Below are 15,263 nucleotides of genomic sequence, written 5' to 3'. Positions count from 1 at the left end.
TGAGTGGACTCTGCCGGGAAAGATTAACTAGATCCTTTTTCATGGACTTGTAAACTTTTTGTTCTTCACTGTACTATTAAGTGAATGCATAGAACATGGGTTCTTTAGATGTTATTCCTGTTGTCTGAGTAGAATAAAGTATCTAATTTTAAGCATTCTGTAGCAACTGCCCTCTGTTGAGAGTCAAAATGAACACATGGATGCCAGACATATCATGATTCAAAATCTTGGGTAGGTGGATAAAGTTATCAGCTAAGGTGGTTCACATATGGATATCTTGATTGGCTGGTGGTAAAAAAGAAGTCATAAATACAATCTCCATGTCTCTTACACTCCTTCTTTCTTTCTTTCCCTCACCCTGTCTCCCTGTCTGCCTCTCAACTTCACAGGCCTTGTTGCTTGGAACCTGTGAACCTGCTGGAAGTTTGCTCACAGAAAATTCCTTTCATGCTCTTCAGAAAAACAAACAAATCAACAAACAAAAGCTCAGGAGCCCCAAAGAGCAATGGATCATGTTTTAATAGTACATGTTGCTTTAGAAGAGGGCAAAATTTGTTTTCAGAACTGCAGATGCAACTCACGCTTCAGGTGTTAGTCCCATTTCTTCAGACATCTGTGGATCCTGGCATTTACATGCACATTATGTAAAATAAATCTGAGTATACACAAAATTGAGAACATCTTAGACAAAAATCACACAATTTCACAAAGACTTCAGAAAAATGAAGTAATTGAATAAATGACATTGGTCAGTAGCAGTTGCCTGAGTTTTGTGTGCCTCCAATGGTATTTCCCCTCCACCACAGTGTGAAGAGAATGTGCGAAGCTTCAGGTGTTTTCATTGAGCTTAATTGGGGAGTAGTAGCCCAGTTTGTTCTGGGCTCTGGTTTGAGGCCTGCACCTTGGATGTTTGAAAGAATACTATGACTTCATCCTAGACCAATATCTATCTTTCTGTCTATTTTCCTGTCAGTCCTTTTCAAGACAGTGGTTGGGACCCTTAGTATTGCTCAACAGTACTACATACTGGGTATCTGTCTAAAGAATCTACAATATACACATACATTCACACACACACACACACACACACACACACACACACACATAAACACACACTAAACAAATGAAAACAAGAAAGTATTGAGAATGAAAATTTAAAGGTAATTCCAAATATTCTCTGTATGTGAAATAAACTCTTGACTGTATACCTCCAAGTACTTTACCTATAGCAATTCCTCACATCCTTAGCTTACACAGTCTGGAAAGAGAAAGACCAGTAACTAGACTTGAGCTATGGTGGTAATTAGTCACTGAGCTGAGCCATCAAGTTTGAAAATTTCAAATTTTTTCACACTATATGAGATGGAGTCCCAAGACATTATACATGCCAAGCAAGCATCAAACCACTGAGGTACATCTCAGGTTGACTTTGATCAACTCATTTAGTTTTTCATTTCTGATTTACTTCCAGAGGGTCTTACTTCGTAGCCTTTTCTGGCTGATAATTCTGTCTACTTAAGAGGATGTGCAGTCCCTTGGAGATTTTTTTTATCTGGTGGCCACTTATTCTTCAGATCAGGTTTTGTCAAATTTACAAATCTCCTCTCTCATTTCTCATGCCAGTATACATCATTTTAAACCAATGTCACAAATATCTTTATATGAGAAAAGAAAAATATTCAGTGTCACCTTAGCCCACATGCTAGTCTTTGAGACTGCCGGAAGATCTGTAATGTGTTCTTGTCCATTTGGTCAAGGGATGGACACACTGAACCAGGTAAGCAGAGCACTTAGTGACCAAGAGACCAGAACATAACCTCATTCAGAAAATCATTCTCTCTACTAGCTTCTTTGGGGCTCTTTGTTGCTGTTGAGACAGGCTGTCATGTATGAGCTGCATCTGCAGTAAAACAGCTGTGTACTCCTGATACTCCTCCCACTTCTTTCCATGTGAAGGCAAGAGGGCAATACTCTCCAATTTCTCCTTAATATAGAACAAGTGTATTCAGTTCCACAGAAACTGTTTTCACTGCTGGCTGTGGTGGTCCAAGCTCCACTCTCAGGATGCAGGGGTGGTAGCATCAGGGTAAGTATTCAGGCTAGCCTCAGCTTCATAATTGCCTGCAGGCTAGGTTAGTCTACATCAGATGACTCAAAAATAAAGAAATAAGTATGGAAAGTAGATCAGGGCATATCATCTGTAAGATATTGACCCAGAGCCCCCATGTTCTGAGTGGTTGGGGAATCACCTTCACAGGGGCAGAGGGAGGGGGATGTGAAAGGGGGATTGCAAAAGGGAGACATGGAAAGGGAAAAACATTTGAAATGTAAATATAGAAAATATCAGAGACAAAAACAAACAAACAAACAAACAAAAACCAAAGAGAATCATATGAAGAATCAACAAAACCAAGAGCTGATTCTTTGCGTAAAAGCACTAAAATGGATAAACCCTTAGCCAAACTAAGTAAAGGGCACAGAGTAAGAATCCAAATTAATAAAATCAGAAAAGAAAAGGAAGACAGCCACAGACTTAGCAAGGGGAAACTACGACAGGAAGTGGGAGGGTGTTTTTCAGAGGGGAAATCAGGAACTGGGATAACATTTGACATGGAAATAAAGAAAATATCCAGTAATAAAAAGGAAAAGGGAGACAGAACAACAGACATGAAGGAAATCTTTAGGTTTTAAGTCAAAAACCTGTACTCTACACAATTGGAAACCTAAATGAAATGGATTATTTTCAAGACAAATGTAACTTACAAAATGTAAAACTCAATGTCAAGTTAACTGTCTAGTCCTATACCCCCTACAGAACTACTAGTAATCATTAAAAGTCTTCCATCCAAAACAATGGCTCAGGGCCAGACTGTTTTAGTGCAGAACTTTACCATACTTTCTTTTTTTTTTTTTTAATTTTTTATTAGGTATTTTCCTCATTTACATTTCTAATGCTATCCCAAAAGCCCCACACCCTCCCAGACCCACTCCTCCACGCACCCACTCCCACTTATTGGCCCTGGCATTCCCCTGTACTGAGGCATATAATGTTTGCACGACCAATGGGCCTCTCATCCACTGATGGCCGACTAGGCTATCTTCTGATATATATGCAGCTAGAGACACAAGCACCGGGGGATACTGGTTAGTTCATATTGTTGTTTCACCTATAGGGTTTCTGATCCCCTCCAGCTCCTTGGGTACTTTCTCTAGCTCCTACATTGGGTGCCCTGTGATCCATCCAATAGCTGACTGTGAGCATCCACTTCTGTGTTTGCTAGGTCCCGGCATAGTCTCCAAAGACACAGCTATATCAGGGTTCTTTCAACAAAATCTTGCTAGTGTATGCAATGGCGTCAGCATTTGGAGGCCGATTATGGGATTGATCTCTGGGAATGCCAGTCTCTTGATGTCCATCCTTTCATCTCAGCTTCAAACTTTTTCTCTGTAACTCCTTCCATGGGTGTTTTGTTGCCAATTCTAAGAAGGGGCAAAGTGTCCACAATTTGGTCTTTGATCTTCTTCAGATTCCTTGTTTTTCAAATTGTATTTTATATCTTGGGTATTCTAAGTTTCTGGGATAATATCCACTTATCAGTGAGTACATATCATGTGAGGTTTTTTTTTTTTTTTTTTTTTTGTGATTGGGTTATCTCACTCAGCATGATGCCCTCCAGGTCCATCCATTTGCATAGGAATTTCATAAATTCACAAAAACAAACACAAACATTTGAGTGAATGGAAATGTGAGGGAACACACTAGCAATCTTAGCACTGAGGAGGCTTATGAGTAAGGAGGTTCTTGCTTTTCAGCCTACCCAATGCCACATGGCCATTTCTAGGAGAGCTTAAACAAAATACAAAGACCTTCTTTTAAAAAATCAACCATAATAATGAAATCAACTGCTTAACATATATGTTTGTGATGAGGCTAAAACTTCATTTGGAATTAAATACCAGATGTTCAATGTGTTCCTGTAAGTAGATAAAAATTAACATTTTTTTGGTCATATGTGGGAGACTAAAGGTTTCTACATCCAACTGCATGACCCAGGGGATTATCCTTACCTACTACTTCTGAACACTGTAGATAGGTCTCTCAGTGCTGGCCAAACAAGTCCATTATCCAGGCTGCATGACAGTATTGAGATAAGCTCCCATTTTTAACCCAGAAGCTGTCTCCAATCCATAAAGTCTTGCAAATGAAACACTAACCTTGTTAAATGGAAATTTCTTTTCCCTTTTTTTTTTGGGGGGGGGGTGTCGAGACAGGGTTTCTCTATGTAGGACTGGCTGTCCTAGAACTCAGTCTATAGACAGAGCTTGCCTGGAACTCAGAAATCTGCCTGCCTCTGCCTCCCACCTGCTGGGATTAAAGGTGTGTGCCACCGTGCAAGGTGCAAATCTCACTCTTAACGGGAGACTAATTGACCAGTTGTAGGTAGGAAAAGAAGACAAACTCAAAGACTTTTTAGCAAATCTGAGTGTTAGAAAGTTGTGTCATGTACTTTTTTTTATTTATATTGTTTTGCTTTTAGATTATAAGTTCTTTGCTTGTCTATTACAGCTACCATTTTCCTGTTTTTCTGGGATTTCTGTGTCTTTGAATGTATTCTGTATTTCTTTGGCATTTGTTTTTGCTGCTGTTGTTGGTGATTCTACTTTATTGTTTTGATGGGATGGGATTGGCTCCCTTTTTTCTGTTGGTTTATTTATTTTGTCCTGTTCCATCTTGTGTGTTTTTCTTTTCTATTGATTTTTCTGTTGCTTTTTTGTTTATTTGTTCATTTCTGTGTTGTTTTTCAGGGTCTGATTGTAAATTAACCTGTTCTGTAACTCACTTGCTAGGCCAGGCTGGAGGTGGTCCTGCCTCTTCCTTCCCTGTCCTGACAGTACACTTGTGTACTACCACACACGTTTCTGGATTCTTTCAGTGCCTGTTTCTTTTCTCAGGAGAGATACAAAGAGTGTGGATTGAGATGGAAAATAATGTGGGAATGATCTCAGAGAAGATGGGGGAGTTGAAACCATAACCACAACCCATTGTATGAATAAAAATATTTTCAGTAAGGAAAAAGCAAAGAAAAGGTGAGGGAGATGTGACTGATTAGGTAGAGCACTGGCTTCTCTAACAGATACCTCAGGATCATTTCCAGGCTTCTATGTGTCAGCTACTGTATCTTTTCCCCCCATGCTCCTAACTCATGAACCATCTCTTTATCCCATATGTGGTTAACATGAAGGAGTGTAAGCTTAGCACATTGTCTACAGATAATGCCACTGAGATAGTAACTAGACAGGCTGAAGGCTCATACTACACAAAGAGGCAGAGATAGTATCTTCTTTAATTTGCATGTAGACAGTGTTATAGATGGAAACTATTTCACCTAGGCAGCCATAACGAATAGTGTGGGGGTTCATTAAAGGAAAGGATCTCAGTATACAGACTTCATAAGTGAGATAGTAGAATTTTAGAAGCTTGAAAGTTGGGAGCTATAGCACTCTTGATCATGAGAGAGACCCCAACATGGAGAAGACCAGTGGCTCCTTGAATGAGGCACAGTCTTGAGGGAAGTGCCTGAAGAGAAGTTGTTTCAAGACATGTAGCTGGCAAGACTTTACAAGGTGTACACTGGCCTGGAAGGAAACTGATCTCTGTTTTCTACTTTCATAGGAACCTGTGTCATTGATGCTGTCCCCTGGAAGAAGTGATTCTGGAATGACCTCTGAGGTTACTCTCTAGGCACATCTGCTAGATATTTTCAAGATATGCAAAAGTTGAGGACCAAGCCTAGATGTGGCCATTGTCCTGTGACAGCCAAATTTCTGGAGAAAATAAATGGAAGAAGCCAAGCTTATTAGTTCCCTTGGATTTCTAGTCTCTAGTCTCTGACTTATGCCTGTTAAATTCAATTGTCAGTCAAGGAAGAAAATGATTGCTCATAGCTTTGGGCAGCAAACAGGTGTTGCTCTTAGGCTCACAATGTTCCTTCCCAGGTCCTACTGGTGTGACTCAGAGGTGAAAACAGAAAGGCACAGTTGTGGAAGCAGCTGCTATACCTGCTTAGAGGTGGTAGAGGGCAGCAAGCTACCAGAATAAAAGCTCTGGGCACCAGATGAGCAAGGGGGCTAGAAGTTTCATGGACAGACAGAGAACAAGGCTTAGTAGCAGGATCAAGTCAAGTCCAGAGGAAACCCTAAAACAAAGACAGAAGTAAAATCACTGCCCCCCAAAAGACCTCACGAAGAAACAAGAAACAAATAACAACAAGAAAACCTTCAAGTCTTTCCATCCTTCTACTCTGATGAGCATTGAACAGAAGGTCAACATCACCAGGACAGGGCTCCTAGAACCTTGGTGAAACAATGGCACCCAAACAGCAGATTCTACCGTGCATGAAATTCCTCAAGGACAGCCTGGACCAGCTGCTCACAGAGTCACAGGTCAATTACAGAAAATCTCTAGAAGTAAACTCATAGCAATATAACAGGTTCAGGGATCTATCCCCTCCCATTGAGCACAACCTCTGAAGAAAGCCTTTTTCCCACCATTGGGTATGTATACAAAGGCCTCCATTCCCTCTGATGTGTGACATTGTTCACGCATGCTAAATAGAGTATGCACATCAGTGTCTGGTTTCAGTGATTGTAAATAGGATGGATCCCCAGGTGAGTCAGTCTCTAAATGGTCATTTATTCACTATCTACTCCACATTTTGACTCTGTAACTCTTTCCATGGGTCCCCCCCCTTCTAAGATGGATAGAAGTATCCACACTATGGTCTTCCTTCTTCTTGAGTTTCATGTGGTTTATTTATTGTATCTTGGATATTCTGAGCTTCTGGGCATCTGGGATAATATCCACATATCTGTATGCCCCAGTGTGGGGGAATGCCAGGGCCAGGAAGCAGGAGTGGGTGGGTTGGTAAGCAGGGAGAAGAGGAGGGCATAGGGGAAGGGTGTTTTTCACAGGGGAAATCAGGAAAGGGGCTAACATTTGAAAATGTAAATAAAGAAAATATCCAATAAAAAGGCGTGTCATTGTCTTTATCTCTAGCCACGGGTCCTTGTGGCTCTTCCATTAAAAACTGTATTGGCTGTTAACTTGGCAAGGTCAATGCTAGCCCCTAGGCTCCGGAATTCCCTGGTCATGAGCCCCATCCAGCTCAAAGTCTCCTTTCTCTTGGTCCCATTTTATTCTGAAAATCTTTCTTTCCACTTTGGATTTCTCCTTACTTTTCCAAGGAGACTTCGTTAGCTCTTTGGAGAAAGCCTTTTTCTCTTGACCCCAGGAGTTTTACTGCAGATATTTTAATTCATGAAGCCCAGAACAAGAGGCTGAGCTGCCAATCAAACACCCAGCTCCCATTGTTGGTATTTGAATGGGAGACACAGAATTACATTATATAGTTTGGGGGTCATCCTTCATCAGTTCACTGAAACTTGCACTACCACCCTAGATCAGCTCTCCTGCTCTTCTGTGCATGCTGACTGTCTTAGTTCATTTGTGAATTGGTGTATCAGCAGGGGCATATGCACATAGAGTGGGTGGACTGTAAACTGAAGTGGTCTCTCTCAATACAGCTGTGGGTCCCACTACTGAACTCAGGCTTGACAGCAAGTGCCATTCCCCTCTGAGCCATCTCACTGGCTCTTAAGCTCTCTTGAATTTTTATTTAAGAATTTTATTTTGCGTTTTGGGTATTTTTTATTTGGTTTTGTTTCTCTCTTTGTTTGTTGGATTTATTTTTGACAGGGTTGGTCAGGTTACCCATTTCTGGTTCTTCCTGAACTCACGTTGTAGACCAGACTAACCTTGACCTCAGAGCTTCTCCTGCTTCTACCTCCCTAATCCTGGGTTTTAAGTCTGTAACTGCACCGTCTGGGAAATTTCACCTTGCTTCTGTTTTTGTTTTATTGTTTTTTTTTATTTTTAATATTTTTATTACATATTTTCCTCAATTACATTTCCAATGCTATCCCAAAAGTCCCCCATAGCGCCCCCCACTTCCCTACCCACCCATTCCCATTCTTTTGGCCCTGGCATTCCCCTATATTGGGGCATATAAAGTTTGCAAGTCCAATGGGCCTCTCTTTCCATTGATGGCCGACTAGGCCATCTTTTGATACATATGCAGCTAGAGACAAGAGCTCCGGGGTTCTGGTTAGTACATCATGTTGTTCCAACAATAGGGTTGCAGATCCCTTTAGCTCCTTGGGTACTTTCTCTAGCTTCTCCATTGGGAGCCCTGTGATACATCCAATAGCTGACTGTGAACATCCACTCCTGTGTTTGCTAGGCCCCGGCATCGTCTCACAAGAGACAGCTATATTTGGGTCCTTTCAGCAAAATCTTGCTAGTGTATGCAATGGTGTCAGCGTTTAGAAGCTGATTATGGGATGGATCCCTGGATATGGCAGTCACTAAATGGTCCATCCTTTCATCACAGCTACGAACTTTGTCTCTGTAACTCCTTCCCTGGGTGTTTTGTTCCCAATTCTAAGAAGGTGCACAGTGTCCACACTTTGGTCTTCATTCTTCTTGAGTTTCATGCGTTTAGCAAATTGTATCTTATATCTTGGGTATCCTAAGTTTTGGGCTAATATCCACTTATCAGTGAATACATATTGTGTGAGTTCTTTTGTGATTGTGTTATTTCACTCAAGATGATGCCCTCCAGGTCCATCCATTTGGCTAGGAATTTCATAAATTCATTCTTTTTAATAGCTGAGTAGTACTCCATTGTGTAAATGTACCATAATTTCTGTATCCATTCCTCTGTTGAGGGACATCTGGGTTCTTTCCAGCTTCTGGCTATTATAAATAGGGCTGCTATGAACATAGTGGAACATGTGTCCTTTTTACCGGTTGAGACATCTTCTGGATATATGCCCAGGAGAGGTATTGCTGGGTCCTCCGGTAGTACTATGTCCAATTTTCTGAGGAACCGCCAGACTGATTTCCAGAGTGGTTGTACAAGCTTGCAATCCCACCAACAATGGAGGAGTGTTCCTCTTTCTCCACATCCTCGCCAGCATCTGCTGTCACCTGAATTTTTGATCTTAGCCATTCTGACTGGTGTGAGGTGGAATCTCAGGATTGTTTTGATTTGCATTTCCCTGATGATTAAGGATGTTGAACATTTTTTCAGGTGTTTCTCTGCCATTCGGTATTCCTCAGGTGAGAATTCTTTGTTCAGTTCTGAGCCCCATTTTTTAATGGGGTTATTTGACTTTCTGGAGTCCACCTTCTTGAGTTCTTTATATATATTGGATATTAGTCCCTTATCTGATTTAGGATAGGTGAAGATCCTTTCCCAATCTGTTGGTGGTTTTTTTGTCTTATTGATGGTGTCTTTAGCCTTGCAGAAGCTTTGTAGTTTCATGAGGTCCCACTTGTCAATTCTCGATCATACAGCACAAGCCATTACTGTTCTATTCAGGAATTTTTCCCCTGTGCCCATATTGTTTTATTGTTTTGAGACAGGGTGTCTTTGTTTAAGGGCGCTAAATGTCCTATAAGCCACTCTGAGGAACAGTCTAGCCTTGAAATCAAAGATGTTCCTGCCTCTGACTGTAGTCCTGGGATTAATGTCCTGTGCCACCCTGCCCAGCTCTGGTTCAATTTTATGAAAGATACTCACTCTATAGGTTTCACTGGTTGGGAATTAGTTATTTAGATAAGGGTAGTTCTGAACTCCCTGAATCAGTCAAACTTTGACTCCTGGGGGGAGGGAAAAATGTGTATGCCACCATTTCCAATATAGATGTATTGTTTTAGTAAGATTTGTTCTATGTGTAGGGGTGTATTGCCTACAACTAAGAATGGGGAGCCCTCACATGCCTGCTACCCTAGAAGGTCAGAAGGCAGTTTAACATTTGCTAGAAATGGAGTCAGAGATCATTTCAAGCCACCATGTAGATGATAGGGATAGAAGGTTGACAGGTGTTCCTTCTTTCTAAGCCAAGTCTCCAGCCCACGACCCACATCACATCTCATAGCCCTGACGAATGTTGTTGGGCTGATCCTACTTGTCATACTCTAAGTTTCCTGAGCAGCCAAGGGCACCATCTCCCTCACACCTTCCTTTTCATGTTTGCCTTTATGTATTTAGAAAGCAGGTCTTGTAGGGATCAGACTATACTTCAGCTTACAATTTGGCTGAAGATGACATTAAAACTAGCCTCCTACCTCCCACTTCCAATTTTGAGCTTACAAGCATGCCCCATCTTGTCTATTGCAAAGAGAGTTTTAGAGTGGAATCCCTGAATGCCAGGTAGCTCCTTATGAACTGAGTGCACACACAACACCTTGGCTAGTATAGTAATGGAATCAAGCCTTGCTCCTACCCTAACTTTTGAGTGACTGCTGCTACAGTTTACTGACAGAGCATCCACTTCAGCCCTTGAGCTCCAGTACATATTCCTAACTCTGACTCTGTATTCTGTCCCAAATCCAGCAAAGAAGAATAACGTTGAATTATGCTATGTCTCTGATCAAGAACAGATTAAACCCTTAGCTGATGAAAACTGGAAATGACTCTGGTCCCAAGAATAAAATCCAACCAGATGTGTTTATTCATAACAGTAATCCTATCAATAAGAAGGATCCTGAGGCAGGAGAATTTCTAGAATTAGACTTCTAAAACACCCTTGGCTTCTCAGCATGACAAGATCCCTGGAACAAATTGCAAACTAAGTAAGCCTTAAGTAAATGAAAGAACAAATCACCAAACTTGATGTTGTATGGTTATTTAACAAGTGGAATGTTCATATTTTTCCATAAAAGTTTTTTTGGGGGGGGTCTGGGGATGAGGAAGAGTGGAGAGTATGGGAACACAAGTCCTTCTGATTCAACCGATGAAATGATTAGATCTGTAATCTGGAATTTGAAAGGTGGAGATTAAACCAGGAAATCCAATTCCAGTTTGGGATTGGAGGGTGTGGCTACAATAGGGAGGGGTGAGCACAGAGGTATATAAAGGCACCAGTGGATCCAGAGCACACATTCAGTGACCTGCAGCCTGGATAACTGTCTGGTGCAACTGGAACTTGGAGACCTATCTGCAGTGCTCAACTGGTATGTACTGGTGTTTCCTGGAGGAATGCAGTTTGATGTAGAGAAGTTTAGACTCCTTTAGAGGAACAGGTTGAAGACCTTGAATTTCATTCCAAATGAATTTTTAGCCTCATCACCGATATATTTCCATGATAGCTTGCATAGTTCACTAGTGTGCTTCATATAATCTTTGGAGACAAGGATTCTGTATCTTGATCAAACTCTCTTAGAACTGGCCATGTGGCTCCTGGGAACCTGGAAATCAGATCATTCTGACTAACCTGTCCCTCATGATTCCCCTTCACTGAATTTGTGTGTGTGTGTGTGTGTTTGTGTGTGTGAGAGAGAGAGAGAGACAGAGACAGAGACAGAGACAGAGACAGAGACACACACACAGAGAGAGAGAGAGAGAGAGAGAGAGAGAGAGAAGCTGGCTCATATGGTAGACATGTGTTCCATGTATGTTTGATCTCCTTCAATACCCATTTGTTGGAGTGATACTTGTGAGTTATGCATATGTATTGCGTTAGACTTTGCTTTTCATCTTTTCCACATAGCTTTGCTCTGTATACATGATCTTTTTCCCAGACACAAGAAACCCTAAAAATTGTAGAAATGCACTGAAGTCATTCTGCTTACTGGGAATTAATATTGCTCCGCATCACAAGGATTTATGTTTGGTTGGTTGGTTGGTTGGTTGGTTGGTTGGTTGGTTGGTTGGTTTTGTTTGATTTCTGATTTTTTTTTTAAGACTGTTTTTGTGAAAGGGTCATACAAAAAGGATTTTGATTTGAAAATTATGTGCTCATTTGTTTGATAGAATGACCCTGGTTTTGGGAGTCTGCCTTTCCACCACCAGTTTATGTTGAAGAGGTTAAATGATTTCTCTGTCACTCTCAGAGTAGTAACTCTGAAGCTTAGTGGTTGATGTAATGGTGAGGAAGTTTTAAACACTTTGTCTTGAAAGTATATTTTTTTCTGAATCCTTCCCAAGGAGCCTTCTGACTGGAGACCGAAGAGGATGAGTGTTCAGACTCTGTCCACACTCCAGAAGCTGGCATTGCAGGCTCTGCTGAGAGATGAGGCTTTGGCCTTGTCCTCTCTGGAGGAGGTGCCTTTTCTGCTCTTCCCAGCACTGTTCATGGAGGCCTTCGCCTGCAGACTTAAGAAGCTCATAAAGGCAATGGTGGCTGCCTGGACTTTTCCCTGTCTCCCTGTGGGGGCTTTGATGAATTCACCTAACCTGGAGACGTTGCAGGCTGTGCTAGATGGAATAGACATGCTACTGACAAGAGAATCTCACCCCAGGTGAGTAATAATCATGTCGTCTATAAGGGAGCAATTGGGTACACAGTAGAGATTGTGGGGTCAGGGAGAATGGCTTCTGATGGGATCATCAAGCAGTGGTGCAGGAACCTTGAAGCTATTGTCTTCTTGGATTAAGGACAGTTGTCAGTGGATTACAGCTTACTATATGTAATCTCTAGAATGAGCCTATCCCTGGTTTCCCACAACCACTATTACTGGGACTAAGGAGAAATAAAGAGTAACTTAGTGGAAGGAAAGTGGTCAGGTCTACACATGCAGCTCAGGGAAAGATTCTGTAGCATGCTTGTGTGCACATTGCACTCTGTTTAAAGTAATTACACCATAACAAGATGGGCGAGACTTGAGTTTAGAGTCAGGTACTCAAAGCTGACTGACTGTAGTCATGTCTGCTGATATTTGACATGTTTCACTCCAAGCAGGGGAAAACTTCAGGTTCTGGACCTGAGGAATGTGCACCATGCCTTCTGGGACATATGGGTTGGTGCAGAGGATGGTAGCTGTTCTTCAGAGCCCTTGGATGAGAAGCCTACGGTAGTGAAAGTCCTTCCAAGATATGCACGGAGGAGGCAGCTGAAGGTGGTAGCTGACCTGTGCCTCAGGCCCCGCCAGGATGAGTCACAAGCATACTTCTTGAAGTGGGCCCAGCAGAGAAAGGACTCCCTACATTTGTGCTGTATAAACATGAAGATCTGGGCTATGCCCGTGAACTTTGTCTTAGAGATTTTGAACGTCTTTCATCCAGAGCACATAGAGGAATTGGAACTGAACACTGAGTGGAATGTGTTCAATCTGGCCCGTTTTGCTCCCTGCTTCGGGCAGATGAGAAATCTTCGCAAACTTCTCCTGGCACCCCTCTATAAGAACGTCTTCAAGATTTCCAATAGAACAGGAGACAGAGAAGACATGTGTGTCAAGGAGTTCATTTCTATCTTCTCCAAATTCAATTGTCTCCAGCATCTCTCCATGTGTGGTGTCCACTTTCTCATAGACCATATGAATCAGGTCTTCAGGTAAGCAAGGAGGGAGAGCTGGGTTACCTAGCCGAGCATTTTTTCTTGTCCATTTAAAGGATTATTCGTGTTCCCTGCCTGACAGTTAGCCACCTGGAACAAATTTTAGGGACCCTTTAGAATATGGATGTTATGTGAGATTCAAAGACTCAAATAATTACTCCTGAAGCAGAAGACTGAAGGGAGGTAAGGAGTAGCTCAGATCAGGTCAGAAGGGACTGTAATTCTTCTTGGAATCACGGCCAACAGGGGGGTGAGGATGTATTTAGGAGATGGGGGAGATCATCAAAGTGAGGAGGTGAGCTCTGTGCTAAGATCTGTGGGAACAGCCTACTATCTTCCCCTACTTTCCCATGAGTGAAGGGTTTTGAGCCCCAGTACTGTGGAGTACAAGGGACGTGAGGGATTGTATGGAACTGTAAGGGATAGCAAGTGTGACAGTTCAGATGCTGCGATTAAATGCAGCTTTGAATGAGCCCACATGTAATATCCCTAGATCCTGTCAGGACTCTCTTGCTATGGAAATTCCTCTATGTGTCTTAGGGGCTAAACTGGTTTTCTGCTTGAGACTGAAGTCCGCTGATTTTGTGTGGGTTTGACTTGACTAAGCTGATTTCAAAAGGAAGCATCTCAGATAATATCTATGGTCATTTGGTCACACTGAACTTGGTCACCTGGTCACTTCTATGACTGTGTAAACCCCACTCCATGCTCTTCATTACCATTTGCCTGAACTAACCATCTGGTCTCATTTATCCCTAGGTGCCTGATGACATCCTTGGAGTCCCTCTCCATCACTCACTACCAAATTTCACAGTTAGACTTGGATTCCTTCTCTTGCTGTCAGAGTCTCTTTCAGCTAAAACATCTGGAGATGAAAGGTGTGGTCTTACAGGTTTTGGATGTGATGCCTCTGAGAGGTCTCTTAGAGAAAGTAATGAACACTCTTGAGACTCTGAATTTGCAGGGATGTAGGATGAAGGACTCCCAGCTCAATGCACTCCTACCTTCCCTCATACAATGCTCTCAGCTCACCAAGATCAACTTGTACAACAATGACTTCTCCATGCCCATCCTGAAGGACCTTTTACAGCACACAGCCAGCTGGAGCAAGATGAATGTGGAACAATACCCTGCCCCTCTGGAGTGCTATAATGAGTTGGGCCATGTCTCTGTAGAAAGATTCGCCCAGCTCTGTCAGGATCTCATGGATACACTGACAGCAATAAGGCAGCCCAAGAGCCTCTCTTTTGCTACACGTAAATGCCACAAATGTGGCGAGCGCTGTGTCTATGGCCAGGGACTCAGACTTTGTTTTTGCTGGAGGTGAACATGGATACAGAACTTCTGCATGTGAATAAATGACAAGTTTGGGACACATCTCTGATGTCGGTTGCTCAGAGACTGTGACTTCAGGCAGTGTACAGATGCTTGGAAAGAAAAGGATGAACAATAACTGGGATCTTGGAGGCTGAGCTTGACCTGGGGAACAGAGAGATGGACTGTGCAGTGATAAAGACAACTTGGGTGGCTTGAGTGGACTCTGCCGGGAAAGATTAACTAGATCCTTTTTCATTGACTTGTAAACTTTTTGTTCTTCTCTGTACTATTAAGTGAATGCATAGAACATGGGTTCTTTAGATGTTATTCCTGTTGTCTGAGTAGAATAAAGTATCTAATTTTAAGCATTCTGTAGCAACTGCCCTCTGTTGAGAGTCAAAATGAACACATGGATGCCAGACATATCATGATTCAAAATCTTGGGTAGGTGGATAAAGTTATCAGCTAAGGTGGTTCACATATGGATATCTCGATTGGCCGGTGGTAAAAAAGAAGTCATAAAAACAATCTTCATGTCTCTCACA

General features: G+C 42.1%; 1 protein-coding gene across 1 annotated transcript; it reads left to right on the top strand.

The window, feature by feature from the left end:
- The first annotated feature begins 12,080 nt into the window (after nucleotides 1-12,080).
- Nucleotides 12,081-14,728, top strand: LOC147005274 (PRAME family member 8-like). Its single transcript, XM_085836279.1, has 3 exons — nucleotides 12,081-12,367; nucleotides 12,808-13,398; nucleotides 14,161-14,728. Exons 1-3 carry the CDS (start codon nucleotides 12,081-12,083, stop codon nucleotides 14,726-14,728), a joined length of 1,446 nt encoding a protein of 481 aa, XP_085692405.1.
- Nucleotides 14,729-15,263: the final 535 nt, after the last annotated feature.

The sequence above is a fragment of the Mus caroli genome, unplaced genomic scaffold, assembly GCF_978045245.1.
Source record: "Mus caroli unplaced genomic scaffold, Mus_caroli_1 scaffold_4, whole genome shotgun sequence".
Taxonomy (NCBI): Eukaryota; Metazoa; Chordata; class Mammalia; order Rodentia; family Muridae; genus Mus; species Mus caroli.
Note: the sequence above shows the minus strand (reverse complement) of the source record. Positions and strands in the feature narration are given on the sequence as shown.

Bases quoted from the DNA above. Each gene is read 5' to 3' on its own strand.
- LOC147005274 (XM_085836279.1), top strand. From the start codon at position 12,081: ATGAGTGTTCAGACTCTGTCCACACTCCAGAAGCTGGCATTGCAGGCT. The intron at 12,368-12,807 runs GTGAGTAATAAT...CACTCCAAGCAG, and splicing joins ACAAGAGAATCTCACCCCAG to GGGAAAACTTCAGGTTCTGG. The intron at 13,399-14,160 runs GTAAGCAAGGAG...ATTTATCCCTAG, and splicing joins CATATGAATCAGGTCTTCAG to GTGCCTGATGACATCCTTGG.